Below are 20,516 nucleotides of genomic sequence, written 5' to 3'. Positions count from 1 at the left end.
ATATTGAGTTTAAAACGGAAAAGCCATCTAGACACCATTTTGGCTAAGTCCTGGTGGAAATTATAATAAAGAGATATCAGACTCTTATATTTCTAATAGTTTATTAAGCCATTGGACAGATTCCTTTTTTCTCTTAAACAAGAGAAAAACAAGTTCATAAAATTAGCATTTCTGTCAGATGAGTATCTAGCCTCTGCTTAAAAACTTCCAAAGAAGGAGAACTCGCCACCACCCAAGGAAGCCTGTTCCACTGAGGAACCGCTATAACTCAGGAATTACTTACGGATATTTAGCCGAAGTTTTTTTGGAATTAATTTTAACCCATTGGTTCTGCCCCAACCCTCTGGGGCAACAGAAAAAAACTCTGCTCCATCTTCTATATAACAACTCTTCAAGAATTTGAAGATAGTTATCATATCATCCAAAATCTTAAAAGACGATGCAGTAAAAGTGCAACATTCAATATGCCAGCAAATTTGGAAAACTCAACAATGGCCATAGGATTGGAAAAGGTCAGTTTACATTCCAATCCCAAAGAAGGGCAATGCCAAAGAATGTTCAAACTACCGCACCATTGCACTCATTTCTCATGCTAGCAAAGTTATGCTCAAAATTTTACAAGCTAGGCTCCAGCAATATATGGACTGAGAACTTCTAGAAGTACAGGCAGGATTTCGAAGAGGCAGGGGAACTAGAGATCAAATTGCCAACATACGCTGGATCATGGAGAAAGCTAGGGAGTTCCAGAAAAATATCTACTTTTGTTTCATTGACTATGCTAAAGCCTTTGATTGTGTGGAGCACAACAAATTGTGGCAAGTTCTTAAAGAGATGGGAATACCAGAGCATCTTATCTGTCTCTTGAGAAACTTACATGAAGGTCAAGAAGCAACAGTGAGAACTGAACATGGAATCACTGATTGGTTCAAAATTGAGAAAGGAGTTCGGCAAGGCTGTATACTGTCGCCTTGCCTATTTAACTTGTATGCGGAGCACATTATGAGAAAGGTGGAATTAGTGGAGTCACAAATTGGAATCAAGATTGCAGGGAGAAATATCAACAACCTCAGATATGCAGATGATACCACTCTAATGGCAGAAAGTGAAAAGGAACTAAAGAGCCTTTTGATGCGAGTGAAGGAGGAGAGTGCAAAAGTTGGCTTGAAACTCAACATCAAGAAAACAAAGATCATGGCATCCAGCCCTCTCAATTCCTGGCAAATAGATGGGGAAGAAATGGAGATAGTGACAGATTTTATTTTCCTGGGCTCCAAGATCACTGCAGATGGGGACTGCAGCAAAGAAATTAAAAGACGCTTGCTCCTGGGGAGGAAAGCTATGGCAAATCTAGACAGCATCCTAAAAAGCAGAGACATCACCCTGCCAACAAAAGTGTGCTTAGTCATGGCTGTGGTCTTCCCAGTTGCAATGTATGGCTGTGAAAGTTGGACCATAAGGAAGGCTGAGTGTCAAAGAATTGAGGCTTTTGAACTCTGGTGCTGGAGAAGACTCTTGCGAGTCCCTTGGACTGCAAGGCGAACAAACCGGTCAGTCCTAGAGGAGATCAGCCCAGACTGCTCCTTAGAAGGCCAGATCCTGAAGATGAAACTCAAATACTTTGGCCACCTCATGAGAAGGAAGGACTCCCTGGAGAAGAGCCTAATGCTGGGAGCGATCGAGGGCAAAAGAAGAAGGGGACGACAGAGAATGAGGTGGCTGGATGCAGTCACTGAAGCAGAAGGTGCAAACTTAAATGGACTCCGGGGAATGGTAGAGGACAGGAAGGCCTGGAGGATCATTGTCCATGGGGTCGCGATGGGTTGGACATGACTTCACACCTAACAACAACAACAAATCATATCACCTCTTAGTCGTCTTCTCTCCAGGCTAAACAGACCAAACTCCCTCAACCTTTCCTAATATGACTTGGGCTCCAAATACCTCACTATCTTTGTAGCCTTTCTTTGGACATGCTCCAGTTTCTCTACATCCTTCTTCCATAGTGGCGCCCAAAATTGAACACAATAAAATCAGTGTCCAGTAGCACCTTTAAGACCAACAAAGATTTATTCAAGGCGTGAGCTTTCGAGTGCAAGCACTCTTCGTCAGACTAAGAACTGACATTGTAGCAGTAGAAATATATAAGCAAAAGTTAATCCTGACAGCAAGAGATTGACCTAAGGTCACACCAAAATCTGCATATCCTTGTTTCCAGTAAAATCAGTCCAGTAGCACCTTTAAGACCACCAAAGATTTATTCAAGGCGTGGGCTTTCAAGGGCAAGCACTCTTCGTCAGACTAAGAACTGACCATCATAACAGTAGGAATAAAAAGCAAATGTTCATCTTGTTACATTAGTAAACTGTGTCACAGCATCCAAACACAGCCACATGATAACTCTCTGCCAAACCAGCAAATCAAACCCCTCGAACCCATTTGTAGTTCACAAAGACATATTAGAAATAAAACTCTTGAAGCCAGTGATCCAAGGCTCACACCCTACTATTTACTGCTGGCCCCATCTGTCTCCATACCAGTGTGAAACTTCCTTCCAAGTAGAAGCTAAGCTGGCAGCTATCTTGTCCTGGGACCAGAAAGTAGAATTCAAAATTACATTATATATTACTAACAGTCACATCATCCCAATTAAAATAAATTGTGAGGAATGTGGATACACAAGTTACATAAGGTTAGCATGCATAGTGAGATTTTAAAAAAACCTTTGTCCTTGTTGAGTCCAGGGTATGTTAAAGTATTGAGTGTTGTAATAACTTGCATTTCTGCAATCTCCCTTTCTTGCCTGTCCTTGAAGTTTCATTGTAATAAAACAGCTACTTTCAGGTTCCTTATAGAATGTCCTGGAAGGTTTATGTGTTTTTAAATATTGTAACTTTTGATGTCAGACTTGTGCCCATTAATTCTTTGGCGGAGGGTTTGACATGTTTGAACACAGTACTCCAAGTGAGGTGTAACCAGAGAGGAATAAAGAGGTAACATCACCTTGCATGAACTGGACACTACTTTTAATACAGCCCAAAATCCCACTTGCCTTTTGAGCTACAGAATCACACTACCGAATCAGTGTATGGTCTATTAAGACTCCCAAATCCTTTTCACACATACCACTGCCAAGAGAATTCTCACCCATCCTACGATGATACATTTGATTTTTCCTACCTAAATGAAGAACTTTACTTTTCTCATTATTAAATTTTTTTTTTTCATTTTAGCCCAGTTTTCCAGCCTGTCAAGATCATCCTGTATCCTGATTCTGTCTTTTGGTGTGTTTGCTACCCCTCCCAGTTTATTATCATCTGCAAATTTAATAAGCACACCCGCTATTCCTTTGTGCAAATAATTTATAAATATGTTGAATAACACAGGGCCCAGGACAGATCCCTGAGGCACTCCACTTGTCACTCCTCCAAGAAGATGGTGAACCATTTAAAAGCATCCTTTGGCCAATCAGTTCTTGATCCATCTAACAGTCATAGGATCCATACCATAATTTACCAACTTACCAATAAGAATATCATGCAGAACCTTATGAAAAGCCTTGCTGAAATTAAGGTAAACAATTTCGACAGCATTCCTATGATCTAGCAAGATAGTAACTTTCTCAAAACTAGAAATAAGGTTAGTCTGACATGACTTGTTATTGAGAAAGCCATGCTGACTCTTAATAATTACAGCCATCTGCTCTAGTTGGTCAAGGACTGACTGACTATTTGTTCTAAAATTTTTGCCAACTGTAGACATCAAACTGACAGGTCGGCAGTTACCTGGATCCTCCTTTTTCCCTTGAAGATGGGGACAACATTTACCCGCCTCCAATTTTCTGGCACTTCACCTGTTCTCCAAGAATTGTAAAAAATAATGGACAGCAAAGGGTCAGAAATTATATCTGCAAGTTCTCTTAGTAGCCTTGGATGCAATTCATCTGGCTCAGAAGATTTGGTTTCATTTAAAGAAACTAGGTGTTTATGGACTAATCCTACAGTGATCCTAGGCCACAACTTCCATCCCTCATCACATAAAATGATTTTGCCACATTGAGCACAATTCCCCTTGCAAGAGGAGAAGTAAGAATTGAGCAATTCAGCTGTCTCTTCATCACCTGCCACAATGTCACTTTCTGGTCCCCGCAATGGTCCTACCATGTCCTTATTCTTTTTCTTACTTTGAATATAACTAAAGAACCCTTTTAGCATTTCTTGCTAGCCTAAACTCATACTGAGCTTTAGCTTTTCTAACACTCTCCCTACAAGTATTGGTTTTGTGTTTATATTATATTGGCTATAAGGTCCTCCTTCCATTTCCTGAGTCTTTTATTATTATTATTCAGTTCTTTTGAAAGCTGCTTATGGAGCCATCCTAGTTTCTTTAGGTTCCTCCCAGTTTTTATATAGACAGACAGACAGACAGACAGACAGACAGACAGACAGACAGACACCTTTATTGGCATAACAATAAGAGGCAAGTACAGCCAAGCAGGGTAAAATTCTCCCCCGGCTTCTAAACAGCTGAAAATTGGAAACTTATCCTGTCCAAGTTCCTACCTCTAACAGATATTCCACTCTATCTGATCTGCCTGATATTAATGACTCAAGAATTATTTCCACGGGATCCCAGGAATGTCATAACGACAATAATAATTTGAATTATTATTCAAATTATTTAATTCTGCTGAGGAGCTGGAGTCAATGGCTAATATTTTAAATCTTATTGCAAAAACTGTGAAGCTTTTATATAATAAACTAGATTTGCTTCATTCCAAGATAGAAACTTTAATTATTAAAGCACCAGGCTCGGCAAGTAGTGGTCAAGGACAAAATGCGATAAGTTCACCGCATGATGGTGTGTCCTCAGGGACCGATAGCCTTAAGGCGTCCATTAAGCCTTCAGATAACAAGGCTAATAATGACTCTCAGCTGGTCCTTGTTCCCTGCAAAGTTTGTCTTACTGTTTGTCATTACAATGGGAAACATATTCCATGGAATAGCAAACGGATGATTAGACATCTGAGTGCGTTGTTAAGTATTTCTCAAGTTGACTTAACATCAGTAGAAGTTTTGAATAAGTACAATCAGATTCAAAAGGTTCTGCTTACTTTTAAAGGACCAAACATACCATCTCGGCTACTACGATGTAAATCTTTCCTAGCATCAAGAGGAATTTTTCCTGTTCGAGTATTTAGAAATGAATTGGTACAGCCGCTTTTGTCAAATCTCAAAAATGTGGCACAATTTAAGCTTGTGCCTTTAGTATTTAGGACCATATTATAAAGGTGATGGGAACAGAGTGGAAAGAACAGAATGGGAAGGAATGCTGAGAATGTGATTTGTTCAGAACATTTGAAACAAATGTGGAAAAAATGTGAGCCCTTGTAGAATTTGTTTTTGGGTAAATATAAAAGGAGTAGGAAATGAGAGGGGTATTATTGTGGGAGTCTGCTATAGACCACCAAGCCAGTCAGAGGATTTGAATGAGATACTGGTAGACCAAATTACACAACGGGGGGAAACCGTGGTCATGGGTGACTTCAATTACCCAGATATCTGTTGGAAGACCAACTCTGCTAAAAAAGCAAATTCCGTTAAATTCTTAACTTGTCTTGCCGACAGCTTCATTTCCCAGAAAGTAGAGAGGGGGACCAGGGGCTCGGCTATTTTAGATGATTCTCATCAATAGGGAAGAACTGATAGATGAGGTGGAAGTAGTGGGCACACTTGGTAGCAGTGACCATGTGCTTTTGGAATTTTCAATCGTGGGAAAGAAAACCTTTACGTAGTCGGGCGTATAGACTGAACTTCAGGAAAGCTGATTTTCACAGACTTAAAGGTATGTTGCGTAGAGTCCCATGGTCATAAAGACTTAAAGAGATGGGAGTCCAAGAGGTCTGGGAGTTTCTTAAAAGTGAAATACTGAAGGCTCGATCACAAACAATTCCCTTGAGAAGAAAAGATGGAAGGAGCCTAAGGAAGCCAAGTTGGCTCCGTAAGCAGTTGTCAAAAGATTTGAGGAATAAAAAAGAGTCATTTAGGAAAGGGAAGGAAGGCCTTATGACCAAGGATGAGTATAAACAATTACCAATAATTGTAGAGGGGGGTTTGAAAAACTATAGCTCAATATGAGCTTAGGCTAGCAAGAAATGCTAAACAAAAAAGGCTTCTTTAGTTATATTTCAAGTAAGAAAAAGAATAGGGACACCATAGGACCACTGTGAGGACAAGAAAGTGAAATTGTAACAGATGATGAAGTGAGGGCTGAACTGCTTAACTCCTATTTCTTCTCAGACTTCTCTTGTGAGGGAAATAGTGATCAGTGTGGCAAAAGCGTAACACAACACGGGGGACGGGAATGGTGGCCTAGGATCACTGTTGGAGCAGTCCACAAATACCTAGTTTCTTTAAATGAAACAAAGTCTTCTGGGCCAGATGAATTGCATCCAAGGGTACTAAAAGAACTTGCAGATGTCATCTCTGAACCTCTGTCCATTATTTTTGACACTTCTTGGAGAACGGGTGAGGTGCCAGACAATTGGAGGTGGGCAAATGTTGTCCTCATCTTCAAGAAAGGGGAAAAGGAGGATCTGGGTAATTATTGACCCATCAGCTTGACATCTGTAGCTGGCAGAATTTTGGAACAAATAATCAAACACTCAGTCCTTGAGCAGCTGGAAGTGAGCTGTGATTTCTAAGACTCAGCATGTATTTCGCAAGAACAAGTCATGGCAGACCAACCTTATCACCTTTTTCAAGAAAGTAACTACCTTGCTGGATCAGGGGAATGCCATGGACATAGTTTATCTGGATTTCAGTAAAGCTTTTGATAAAGTTCCACATGATATTCTTGTTCACAAGTTGGTAAAATGCAGTATGGATTCTAATTCTGTCAGGTGGATCAATAACTGGTTGACAAATCGTACCCAGAGGGTACTTGTTAATGGTTCTGCATCTTCTTAGAAAAGAGTGACAAGTGGAGTACCCCAAGGATCTGTCCTGGGGCCTGTGTTGTTCAACATATTTATAAATGACTAAGATGAGGGATTAGGGGGGATACTTATTAAATTTGCAGATGATACTAAACTGGGAAGGGGTAGCAAACACAACTGAAGATAGCAACAGAATACAGGATGATCTTGATAGGCTTGAGAAGTGGGCTAAACTAAATCAAATGAAGTTCAATAGGGACAAATGTAAAGTTCTGCATTTAGGTAGGAAAAACCAAATACACCAATATAAGATGGGGAAGACTTGTCTTGGCAGTAGCATGTGTGAATAGGATCTAGGAGTCTTAGTAGACCATACATTGAACATGAGTCAGCAGTGTGACTCAGTGGCTAAAAAGGCAAATGGGATTTTGGGCTGTATCAAATGGAGTATTGTATCCAGATCACGGGAGGTGATGGTACCGCTTTATTCTGCTCTGGTTCGACCTCACTTGGAGTACTGTGTTCAGTTTTGGGCACCCCAGTTGATGAGGGATGTACACAAACTGGAGCGTGTCCAGAGGAGGGCAACAAAGATGGTGAGGGGTTTGGAGACCAAGACGTATGAAGAAAGGTTGGGGGAGCTTGGTCTGTTTAGCCTAGAGAGGAGACAACTGAGAGGGGATCTGATAACCATCTTCAAGTATTTAAATGGGTGCCATATAGAGGATGGAGCAGAGTTGTTCTCTCTTGCCCCAGAGGGACAGACCAGAACGAATGGGATGAAATTAATTCAAAAGAAATTCCATCTAAACATCCGGAAAAAGTTCCTGACAGTTAGAGTGGTTTCTCATTGGAACAGGCTTCCTCGGGAGGTGGTGGCTTCTCCATCTTTGGAGATTTTTAAACAGAGGCTATATAGCCATCTGATGGAGAGGCTGATTCTGTGAAGGCTCATGGGGGTGACAGGTTACAGTAGATGAGCGATTGGGATGTGAGTGTCCTGCATAGTGCAGGGGGTTGGACTAGATGACCCATGAGGTCCTTTCCAACTCTATGATTCTATGAGGAGGTAGCTTAGTATAGCAGCCACATTTTAAATAACTGGTTTCCACATCTAAATTTTGTTATGTTTACAAATAAAATATGTGGAGGATTCTACATTTTGAGGGATTTTAAAGAACCTTTTATTTGGGATGCTACAAAACAATGTGACATGTTTACTCGTTCAGTGTGGATTAAAATATTTCTGATCTTCGGATCTAAATGATTGTAATTTGAGTTGGTGATAGACTTCAGGATATTTATGCATCTTTACAGTAATAGAAAACTTCCAAGTTATGTGTGAGGTCCCTTGGCTGCCTTGTGGGGAATTGTTTGATAGCTTCAGCCAGCCTTCACTGGCCGAAGTTCACAAATTGCTAGCTTTGGTGAAGGGAGCCACCTATCCTCTGGACCTCTGCTCTTCCCTCTCTGCTCTGAGCAGGGGCTCAGGTGGTGACTACTCCCCCGGGCCTCCTAAGGACTGGGGACAGGGGGGTAGTGGAGCTGCTCTGGGAGATTATCAACCTCTCCCTTATTTCAGGAGAGTTCCTGGAGGATCTTCAGGAGGTACTTGTCCACCCTTTGCTGAAGAAACCATCACTTGATCCCTGTGACCCAGCCAACTACCATCCCATCTTACATTTAGTGTTTCTAGGAAGGTGATTGAAAGGGCCATGGTGGATCAGCTCCTAGCATTCTTGAAAGAAACTTTAGCTCTTGACCTGTTCCATCCCGGCCCAGGGGTGGAGATGGTGCTGGTTGTCCAGGTAGATTATCTCTGGTACCTGCTGGATTGGGGGGGGAGTCAGTCCTCCTTATGTTTCTCAATCTGTCAGCACGGTTTGACATTGTCATTCATGAGCTGTTGACCTACCACTTCACCTGGGCCAGGATTCAGTGAACAGCCCTTCAGTGGTTGTGCTCCTTTCTCCGGACCTGTGCACCGAAGTGGGGGAAGGAAATCAGAAGGGGGGGGGGAAGCAATCATGTCGTTACCAGCTTCCCTGTGGGAACAATACTCTTCCCCACATTATTAAGCATCTTTATGTACCCTCTGGATCAGCTGGTCTGGGGTTTCAGACTTGGTTGTCATCAATATACTGCTGACACCCACCAGTTCTATCTCTTGATGGGTGGTTGCCAACTCCCCTCCAGGTACATTTGCCAGATGTTTAGAAGCAATGACAGTCTGGCTCAATCGAAGCTGGCTGAAACACAACCCATCCAAGATGGAGGTTCAGTAAGAATGGGCCAAATCAGGAAGCGCGTCTGCCCTCCTTGGACCGTGTGCAATTGGAGATCTCACACACTGCCAAGAATACAGGGGTGATACTGTCTGCCTCCTTACCTATGGAGGCCCAGGTTGCTAGGGTGGCCCAATTGGTGGTTCTCCATCTTTGTCAGGCAAGGCTATTATCACCTTATCTGTTCTTGGAGCCCCTAGCCACAGTAATCCATGCAATATTCACTTCCAGGCTGGATTTCTGTAACTCGCTTTATGTGGGCCTGTCCTTGTCCTTGACACAGAAATTACAGCACCTTGGAGGGGCCATATCCAGCCTACACCGAGACAGCTGCATTGGTTACCAATTGAATACTGGATCAAGTTCAAGGTTTTGGTTGGGCCCAGTATACTCAAGGGACTGCCTAACTCCCTATGCCCCACTCACAGCTTTGCACCACCAACAGACTGGAGATTCCTGGTCTGTGGGATGTTCGCCTGACTGCAGCCAGGGCCTTTTCGGCTCTGACCCCTGTGTGGTGGAATGAGCTCCCAGGAGAGCTGAGGGCCCTGATGGATCTGTCCAAGTTCCTCAGGGCCTGCAAGATAGAGGTCTTCCACCAGGTGTTTGGTTGAAGCCAGGTGGGATGGAAGATCTTGGCCCGTCTCTGAGTATCCAACAGGAAGAATATTTCTGGAGGTAACAGAGATATGGCAGCCTGGGGGGGGGGGGGTTGAAGGATAGGGTTGGTATGGTGAGGTCTGGTGGGGGTTGGGGGGTGGGTTTTAGGTTTTTAGGTTTTACTGCATTTTTATTGTGTTTTAATCTATTACTGTGAGCCACCATGAGCTGGCAGGTCTGGGAGCAGCAGCGTGCAGATGTAATAATAAATAAAATACCATATTATCAGGTACCAAGACACTGAGGGCTTGAATAAGATTGCATACAGTGAGAACACAGTCTTTTCAGAAGACAAAACCCTCAGTATATAAATGACAAAAGAACCAGTATATTCTACATTGTTTAATTGGTTCTGAATCTTTGGTTTTGTTAGTTCATTTACCGCACTGGATTTTATTTAAATGAGCACGTATGAATTCTGAAAATGTGCATATGATTTTACAGTTTCATATCAAGGAAGGAATGGATTGAAAAGTTGGGTGAGTAAGGTAGGGAAGAAATCCAGTGGTGGAGCAAATCCCCCAAAGTAACTGTTGGAGGAACAGTATTCTACATGTATAGCATCGTGCCCACCTCTGCTGTACACGTAATTGAAAGGAGGGGGGGAAAGAGAATATAAGGCTATAGCCAGATGAACAAAGTAAGGAGATGTAGAGATGAAGACTCCAGTAAGTTGATTTCTTCAAATGACCCAAACTTAGATCTTTGAGTTCTGAGAAGTCCATAGAATCTAAGAAGTGATGGAGCTTCACTGACTCCTCAGGTAGAAGAAGGTTCTGACCAGGTTGGAGCAATCTTGAAATGGTTGATGGTGGGATGTTTACCTACCGTGCTGTGTTCCTTTGACCTTCGAACCCAAAACATTCTCTTTGGTTTGTGGATTCAGGTTGTATGGGAGGGGCGGGGGAGTTGACAAGAAAAAGTCTCTGCACCTAATTTTTAACTTTTTTTTTATAATTTCAAATTTTATTTATAATCCATTACAAGAAAAATACATTTAGCCATCTCCAAAATTACATGTTAATAGATTATATTACATTTATAAATAATAACTTCCAACTGTATTTGTTAAAGAATATACGAGAAAAACCCATTAATTCTCCTGTACAAAATTTCAATCCATTCTCATTTCCCCTTATAAATTATAAATCATAACCAATAGTCATAAATCCACAACTATACTTTTTTCTAATATACTCTATCCATAAGTTCCATTTTGTATTAAAGTCCGTTATTAGTTTATCTTCAACATAGGTTGTCAATTTTGCCATCTGAGCAATTTCCAATGTTTTCAACTGCCAATCAAATATGGTGGGCGTCTCTTTTAACTTCCATTTTTTTGCCCAGAGTATCCTTGCCGCCATTGTCAAATATCTAGCTCTCCATATTTTTTATCTTTTTCATTTACCAGAAAACCTAAAAGATAAGCTTCAGGATTTAGAGCTATGGAGTCCTTAAAGATTTTTGAGATTTCTTTGTGGATATCCTGCCAAAAGTGTCTTGCTCTTTTGCATGTCCACCACATATGGAACATTGTCCCTCTCACTTCCCCGCATTTCCAACATTTGTCCGATAGGCTTTTATTCATTTTTGATAATTTGTGCGGAGTCATGTACCAACAGTAATGCATTTTATAATAGTTTTCCTTAATATAATAACTGTTTGTAAATTTTTAACTTTCAAGGGCTTTGTAATAGCCCTACATTGGAGCAATCTTTGAATATGCATGAGACATTTCCCTTATAGTACCACTCTAAGCAGAGTTACATTCTTCTGTAACTGTTTAGGACTGTTCTGTGGCTCTTGCTGAGGTTCTTAGTCCTGGGGAAAAGAACACAACAGATGTCTTGTTTGTTTTGATGCTTACAGTTCTTGTTTGTACCTTGTAGGGAGAATGACTGGCTTACATGTTTGTTGCAGGGAGCTTTGAGAGTAAACGTCAGAGGAAACCAACAAAAAAACTCTTGGAATCCAATGATTTGGATACCACATTCATACCAAAGAGAGAGTGGACTTCCATAAAGAAGGTACATTATTTCATTAAGCTTCTATGTGTTAGCTAGAACAGTGGTCCCCAACCCCCGTTCCAGAGACCGGTACCTGTCCGTGGATCAGTTGGTACTGGGCCGCGGCTCCTCCTCATCCTCCTCCCCAGCTGCTGCCTCGGGGGCTGCCCTGCCACTCTGCTGCCGGCTTACCTTTGGTGCTCTCCAGTGGCCGCAATGGCTGGGGCTCCCCTTCGGTGTGGCACTGTGCAGCTGCTGCTGGCAGCGCCCCCCAGTGTGCGGCGGGAAGTCAGGGGCACCGGCAGGAAAGCAAGGAGAGCAGGGGCTCAGGCAGTGACTACTCCCCCGGGGCCTCAGTAAAATTGCTAAGCATTGACAGTTCCCCGGTGATAAAAAGGTTTGGGAACAACTGAGCTAGAACATAAACATCTGCTATGTCCTTTGGAATAAAATAATTGATGTAATTCAGAACTTTGTGTGGAAGTTCTCCTTTGTGAGTTTTCCTTTAAAAAAAAGCTGCCATCCAAACTGAGTTTGCATTAGTCACGTAAGCTCTTGAATCTGTGTATCTTTTATAATGGGCAAAGCTGCAAGCCACTTATCTTATCATACATGCCACTAAACAACCTCCATTCAGCTCAGCTGAATATAAAATCATTTCTTTATCCTTTATTTATAATAATTTGAAAAACGATTCATAATATTGATTTGTAAATACATTGAAATCGAGTTGAAATGAGCACAAAGAAACCCACCTCCTTCCAGGAATGTGAATTTGGTTGGTAAACTGTCCATGTTACTTATCCACAGTGTTCTGAGGCTGGTCCTTTGGATGCTGAAATGTCTGAGTTGTATTCCACACCTCAATTTCTGGACACTGGTGAAGGTAGGTATTGCTTGAATTCTGTCGTTTCCAGTGTAGTGAGTAAACTAAGCAAGAGTCTTCAGTCACAATAAGTAACCAGTCAAATAATACATAAGCAAATGGTTTTTAGTTTATGGTCAAAGTTTCTAAAGTTTTTGTTTAAGCTTTTCTGCAAAATCTAAAAAGTATTGCAGTAAAATAATGCTGAATAAACGTGTAATGACATATGTCTGAGGGAAAGGTCTGCTTTGTCTGTAAGAATAAGTTTTACAGTTGTATAAATTTATTTTGCACAGCATGCACACCTCAAGTTACTTCCTGTTGATGTTTTTGATGATATTGTAAGTAATAACAGTCTTCTGATTTCTTGGTTTCACTTGTCTCACTTACACACAGTCTCAGATGATAGTTGTTCACAGATTCACCTCCATGCATATGATGAAGTGCTCTGTGGCAGAAAAAAGTATATGTCACAATGAATTAGTAGTTTAAAAGGAGAGCCAGTTTGGTGTAGTGATTAGGAGTTTGGACTTCTAATCTGGCATGCTGGGTTCGATTCTGCACTCCCCCACATGCAGCCCGCTGGTTGACCTTGGACTCGCCATAGCCCTGATACAGTTGTTCTGACCGAGCAGTAATATCAGGGCTCTCTCAGCTTCACCAACCTCACAGGGTGTTTGTTGTGGGGAGAGGAAAGGGAAGGCGACTGTAAGCAGCTTTGAGACTCTTGGGTAGAGAAAAGCAGCATATAAGAACCAAGTCTTCTTCTAAAATGTCACAAAATGCTGTATTAAAAACTGGATGCCTAGCTGTTGAAAACAGACTAAAATGTAAATCCTACCATTACTTGGAAATTTTCACAATGACTGCTTACAAATAGTAATGAAAAATATAGAGGAAATTAAGACAGCACAGAAGACCGTTCTGTATAGCTTTCTCAGTCTTCAGCTGACACCAGCTGTGCTTTTCTTACTGATGACAGGGATGAGAAAGCTCCCCAGTACATGACCTTTTTTAGGTATCAGCTACTTTCCTGTGTCAAACAAGAAATGACAAGACTGAACATCGACATTTTAGGAATCAGTGAACTAAAATGGACAGGAATGGGTGAATTTAATTCAGATGACCATCAGGTATACTACTGTGGACAAGAATCTCGCAGAAGAAATGGAGTAGCCTTCATAATCAATAAGAGAGTAGGAAAAGCAGTCTTGGGATATAATCCCCAAAATGACAGAATGATCTCAGTTCGAATCCAAGGCAAACCATTCAACATCACAGTGATCCAGGTCTATGCCCCAACCACTGCTGCTGAAGAGGATGAAGTTGATCAGTTCTATGAAGCCCTACAACACCTTCTAGAAGCAACGCCAAAAAATGATGTGCTTATCATCATGGGGGATTGGAATGCTAAAGTAGGAAGCCAAAAGATAACCGGGATAACAGGCAAGTTTGGCCTTGGAGTACAAAATGAAGCAAGGCACAGGCTGGTAGAATTTTGTCAAGAGAATACAATGGTCATAGCAAACCCTCTTTCCCAACAACCCAAGAGACGACTCTACACATGGACATCACCAGACGGTCAACACAGAAATCAGATTGACTATGTGCTCTGCAGCCAAAGATGGAAAAGTTCTATCCAGTCAATAAAAACAAGACCAGGAGCTGATTGTGGTTCAGATCATGAGCTTCTTGTTGCAAAATTTAGGCTTAAATTGAAGAAAGTGGGGAAAAGCACTAGGCCACTCAGGTATGAACTAAATCATATTCCAGACGAATACACAGTAGAGGTGACAAATAGATTTAAGGAATTAGATCTGAGACAGAGTGCCTGAAGAACTATGGACGGAGGCTCGCAACATTGTACAAGAGGTAGCAACTAAAACCATCCCAAAGAAAAAGAAATGCAAGAAATCAAAATGGCTGTCTGAGGAAGCTTTACAAATAGCTAAGGAAAGAAGGGAAGTAAAAGGCAAGGGAGAAAGAGAAAGATACACCCAATTGAATGCAGAATTCCAGAGAAAAGCTAGAAGAGATAAGAACGCCTTCTTAAATGAACAGTGCAAACAAATAGAAGAAAACAATAGAATGGGGAGGACCAGAGATCTTTTCAAGAAAATTGGAGATATGAAGAGAACGTTTCATGCAAAGTTGGGTATGATAAGGGACCAAAATGGTAGGGACCTCACAGAAGCAGAAGAGATTAAACAAAGGTGGCAAAATTATACAGAACAACTATACAAGAGCGAGCTTAACATCCCTGATGACCACAGTGGGGTAGTTACTGACCTGGAGCCAGACATCCTGGAATGTGAAGTCAAATGGGCCTTAGGAAGTCTGAACAACAATAAAGCTAGTGGTGGTGACAGCATTCCAGTTGAACTATTCAAAATCTTAAAGGACGATGCAGTAAAAGTGCTACACTCAATATGCCAGCAAATTTGGAAAACTCAACAATAGCCACAGGATTGGAAAAGGTCAGTTTACATTCCAATCCCAAAGAAGGGCAATGCCAAAGAATGTTCAAACTACCGCACCATTGCATTAATTTCTCATGCTAGCAAAGTTATGCTCAAAATCCTACAAGCTAGGCTCCAGCAGTATGTGGACCGAGAACTTCCAGAAGTACAGGCAGGATTTCGAAGAGGCAGAGGAACTAGAGATCAAATTGCCAACATACGCTGGATCATGGAGAAAGCTAGGGAGTACCAGAAGAACGTCTACTTCTGCTTCATTGACTATGCTAAAGCCTTTGATTGTGTGGAGCACAACAAATTGTGGCAAGTTCTTAAAGAGATGGGAATACCACAGCATCTTATTTGTCTCTTGAGAAATTTGTATGCAGGTCAAGAAGCAACAGTGAGAACTGAACATGGAATCACTGACTGGTTCAAAATTGAGAAAGGAGTTCGGCAAGGCTGTATACTGTCGCCTTGCTTATTTAACTTGTATGCAGAACACATCATGAGAAATGCGGGATTAGAGGAGTCACAAATTGGGATCAAGATTGCAGGGAGAAATATCAACAACCTCAGATATGCAGATGATACCACTCTAATGGCAGAAAGTGAAGAGGAACTAAAGAGCCTGTTGATGCGGGTGAAGGAAGAGAGTGCAAAAGTTGGCTTGAAACTCAACATCAAGAAAACAAAGATCATGGCATCCGGCCCTCTCAATTCCTGGCAAATAGATGGGGAAGAAATGGAGATAGTGACAGATTTTATTTTCCTGGGCTCCAAGATCACTGCAGATGGGGACTGCAGCAAAGAAATTAAAAGACGCTTGCTCCTGGGGAGGAAAGCTATGGCAAATCTAGACAGCATCCTAAAAAGCAGAGACATCACCCTGCCAACAAAAGTGCGTTTAGTCAAGGCTATGGTCTTCCCAGTTGCAATGTATGGCTGCAAAAGTTGGACCATAAGGAAGGCCGAGCGTCAAAGAATTGAGGCTTTTGAACTCTGGTGCTGGAGAAGACTCTTGCGAGTCCCTTGGACTGCAAGGCGAACAAACCGGTCAGTCCTAGAGGAGATCAACCCTGACTGCTCTTTAGAAGGCCAGATCCTGAAGATGAAACTCAAATACTTTGGCCACCTCATGAGAAGGAAGGACTCCCTGGAGAAGAGCCTAATGCTGGGAGCGATTGAGGGCAAAAGAAGAAGGGGACGACAGAGAATGAGGTGGCTGGATGCAGTCACTGAAGCAGTAGGTGCAAACTTAAATGGACTCCGGGGAATGGTAGAGGACAGGAAGGCCTGGAGGATCATTGTCTATGGGGTCGCGATGGGTCGGACACGACTTCGCACATAACAACAACAACTTTCCTGTGTGTTATACAGAAGAACACATTGAAATTGAATTCTTTATAAACATACAAGGAGTTTCTTTCAACTAATGGCAATAAAGAATCTGTTTGGTGCTAATATCGTGATCACAGTTTTTTTAAAGTATATATTGTTCAGTATCATTATACTAGTTGGTGAATGTTTAAGTCTGAGACGTGACAATATCAGAGTTGTATGACGTCAGCTGTTTCTTCCATTGCCGTAACACACACTCTGCCTTGCTACAGCTCCTGAAAAGGTTCCAGCAAAACAGAGAAAGCGAAAGCGGCAGCGTCGAACTCTGTCTGCAGCTCCAAATAAAAAAGAGAAGGGTGAAGATGTCCTGGGAGAAACCCCAAACTCAGAGGTGCTTCTAAGCTGTGGGTTCTCACAACTGTGTGAAGCAATAAATTTAACTGCTTTTTTAAAGTAGCTTAAACAAACTTTGGAAAGCTCCACTGTGTTGTAAAAGAAAATGCTTAAGAAGCTCTCACCAAAGGTCCCTCTGAACTAGTCACTTTGGAAACTCAGATTTTGCTGCTCAGAATGTTGGATCAATATTTCTGCATGTAAAAGATATCCTTTAAGAAATGATTAAGTCACTGACTTGGACCCAGATTTCCCCCTTCTACAAGTAGACAGGCACTTCTGCTTGCATAGGCAGAGGAAGCTATTTAATTTTTATTTTTTTGCCAGTCCCTCCTTCCCATTGCAAGCATCCTATGATGTTCCTTAGTTTATTGTAACTGTAGTGGGCTCTAATTCATTATCTCTTGATTCGTGCTTCAGACAGCTGTAGAAAGCTTGATCAAGACTGTTAAAGGTGAAATCGTTTCTCTGTTCTGTAGGTGTTCCATAGGACAGGGACATGTTCAGCACTGTGTTTTTCCTCAGTTTATCCTTGCAAGATTAGCACAAGCAGGAAGGCATCCAGGTTTCACATATCTGTGGTGGCCCTATTCATACTGTAGAGTGTAACTTTTAAAAATCAGACTGCAGTATTCATATGAGCAGAGAAATTAAACACTTTTTAAAAAATGATTATTTGCATTTTCACAATGTCCGCACAATACAAAGGTGGTTTGGGGAAGGGTTATTGAAATTCTCTAGTGTGGGCAGTCAGTAAGGCTGCCATGATAGGATAACAAAAGAGTTGTATGTAATGTGCTGTATTAAAGTTCAGAATTTCTTTCCCCCAGTGAAACGTAAAAGTTGGAACATTGTGAGGAAGGTTAGCACCACAGCATGAGGCACCTTCTGCAGGCAGAATGATTAGGGCTAGAGGCGTTGCATGCAGCTCAGCAAGCAGGTTGGCGGAACATCCATGTTTTTAGCCCACCTAACAGCAGCCCATTAGAGGGTGGGGGTCTGAATTTTAAAAACTGACGGTTTAAAATCTTGGCTTTCTTTTTAAAAGGGAGATAGAGCTACACAGAGGGCAACAAGAAGCCCCAAGGAGACAACTGAAGAAGGGTCTGAAAATGACCATGGAGTGCCTTCATCCAAAAAGATGCAGGGGGAGCGTGGAGGAGGAGCTGCCCTCAAGGAGAATGTGTGTCAGGTAAAAAACTAAGACACTCAGCTTGTATGTGCTAACTGTGAAGATGTCATGGGCTAGAGCATGGATCAGTCGGTACTGGGCCGCGGCTCCTCCCCAGCTGCTGCCTCGGGGGCTGCCCTGCCACTCTGCCGCTGGCTCACCTTTGGTGCTCTCCAGTGGCTGCCATGGCTGGGGCTCCCCCTCGGCGTGGTACTGCACAGCTGCTGCTAGCAGGGCCCCCCAGTGGGCGGCAGGAAATCAGGGGTGTCGGTGGGAAAGTAAGTGGAGCAGGGACTCAGGCAGTGGCAGCGACGTCCCTCAGCAAAAGACTACCCCCCCCCCCCCCGGCCTCAGTAAAATTGTCAAGCGTTGACCGGTCCGCAGTGATAAAAAGGTTGGGGACCACTGGGCTAGAGTACTTGGAAACAGATGATATTAATAGGAACCAGTATTCAGCAGTTCTTGTTTTCTGTAGGGGTGGATTGATTTGCTTCAGGTGTTTTATTTGTTTTGCCCTGAAATAAACTTTTATTTCATGTGTTTGAAAATATTTTGAATGGAAATTGTAAAGCTGGATAAATCATTGGGATTTCCTTCATGCATCTGACAAGCCACACTGATTGGGCTATATGCATACTCAAAAGAAATAGCTGTGGAAACACATTTTTGAAAAACATTCCACTGGAGAGAACACTTAACAGTATATTTTGTGTGTATTTTAAAATCATTCTAATGTTTTGCTTCCCTTCCTCTCAGATCTGTGAAAAACCAGGTGAGCTGTTGTTGTGTGAGGCTCAGTGCTGTGGTGCTTACCACCTGGAATGCCTTGGGCTCTCAGAAATGCCCAAGGGCAAGTTCATCTGCACCGAGTGTTCTACAGGTATAGTTCTTGGATGGGACGGGTGTTGGTGGCAAAGCTCATTGTTAATTTACACTGTTTTTGTGCTACTTTATTATGTGAACCTGTGGAAAATGAATCACTTTGCTGTATGGAACAAGTAAATGGGCCACATTGTAAACCAATCAGATTAGTCCAGCTCTTAAAACAAGCCGCAAGCAGCTAGATTGCTTTTAAATTTTTGCTGCTTGTAAATTTTTGCTTTGTTGCTTCTTAGAACTCTGCTTCCCTCTACACTTTGACTGCAATTCTCTTCCATTTTCCTATCCTTCAGGGGTCCACACATGCTTTGTATGCAAAAGCAGTGGGGAAAATGTGAAGCGGTGCTTGCTTCCTTTGTGTGGGAAATACTATCATGAAGAATGTATACAGAAATATCCTCCTACCGTCATGCAGAACAAGGGCTTTCGATGTTCATTGCACATCTGTATGACTTGCCATGCAGCCAACCCTGCAAATGTGTCTGCATCTAAAGGTAAAGTAATTTTATGTATTCACAATTGGAGTCTTTTTCTAAATCTAGTTCCTGTGTAGCCATTATTTCGTATCTATGCCTTTAGTTTTATAGTACCTTTATTGGCATAAAACTGCAAAGCATAAAACGAAAATTTCAAACAGTTCCAGATGTAAAATCCATTGTAAAAAGATTGTAAAAAGATTTTCATTGAAAATTGCCAGCAAAAACTTTGTTACTTTTGTAATAGTTGCTGAGTCCCTCACATTTAGTATAATTTTAATCCAATGTTTCTCATTAACACAGCTGAGTTTCAATTTCTTCAGATAATTAGCTAAAGGGCGACGATATACTTCAAACTTAGGACACACCAGAAGTATATGGTACAATGTGTCAGGGACACTACATCCATGTAAACAGTATCTCTCCCGAGGAGGGATCTTCAAAAATCTACATTGGGTGACATTTGAGGGAAAGATGTTTAAGCAAGCTACTAGAAATGCTCTTCTTAACTGGTGTGTCTCCAAAATTTGGAGATACATGGGCATGGATTTGCATGTTAAGGGAATATCCCAGAAGCGGGGAAAACATACACTGTTTTTAGAGGAGCCCAGAATCTGTGTATCCTGATCTTCTAGTCTCTGTGATATTAGTTTTAATATCGTCCTTTCATCTTGCATGCTAAGAGTTGAGATGTCCAGACCCATAATTTGAAGTTTCTTTGACATTTTGCCCAGCCAGCTGAAAGAATAAGGGTCACTCAAAAGATTAATTAACAAACTACCCATTTGAGCATGGAAATGAATTTTTAACCAGTATTTAAAGGACTGAAACCAAGCCTGGGCTTCTAGACTCTGTTGGCCAAGTTCTGCGACAAGTGTATGATTGGCCACACAGTTTGGGACTCTTGGTAGATTTTTGAAAAAGAAAGATTGGATATTCTCTAATTTATTATTAAATACATCCATCCATATTGGGATTCATAAAGAATCTGAGGAATTATTTTGGTATTGTAGATTTTAATGGCTGCTTGAAGGTTTTTGTTGCCTTTTT

The 20,516-nt window shown here is 41.7% G+C and overlaps 1 protein-coding gene across 13 annotated transcripts in view; it reads left to right on the top strand.

The window, feature by feature from the left end:
• NSD1 (nuclear receptor binding SET domain protein 1) overlaps positions 1-20,516 on the top strand; it is a 92,548-nt gene that overhangs the window by 43,825 nt on the left and 28,207 nt on the right. For all 13 annotated transcript variants that reach the window (XM_077326243.1, XM_077326247.1, XM_077326244.1 and 10 more), the window contains exons 8-13: positions 11,800-11,906; positions 12,696-12,771; positions 16,820-16,938; positions 17,989-18,132; positions 18,868-18,991; positions 19,284-19,484. In XM_077326243.1, the coding sequence (XP_077182358.1) occupies positions 11,800-11,906; positions 12,696-12,771; positions 16,820-16,938; positions 17,989-18,132; positions 18,868-18,991; positions 19,284-19,484 (771 nt within the window). The remainder of the gene's footprint in view (positions 1-11,799; positions 11,907-12,695; positions 12,772-16,819; positions 16,939-17,988; positions 18,133-18,867; positions 18,992-19,283; positions 19,485-20,516) is intronic.

This window comes from Paroedura picta, chromosome 3 (assembly GCF_049243985.1).
Source record: "Paroedura picta isolate Pp20150507F chromosome 3, Ppicta_v3.0, whole genome shotgun sequence".
Lineage (NCBI taxonomy): Eukaryota > Metazoa > Chordata > Lepidosauria > Squamata > Gekkonidae > Paroedura > Paroedura picta.
Note: the sequence above shows the minus strand (reverse complement) of the source record. Positions and strands in the feature narration are given on the sequence as shown.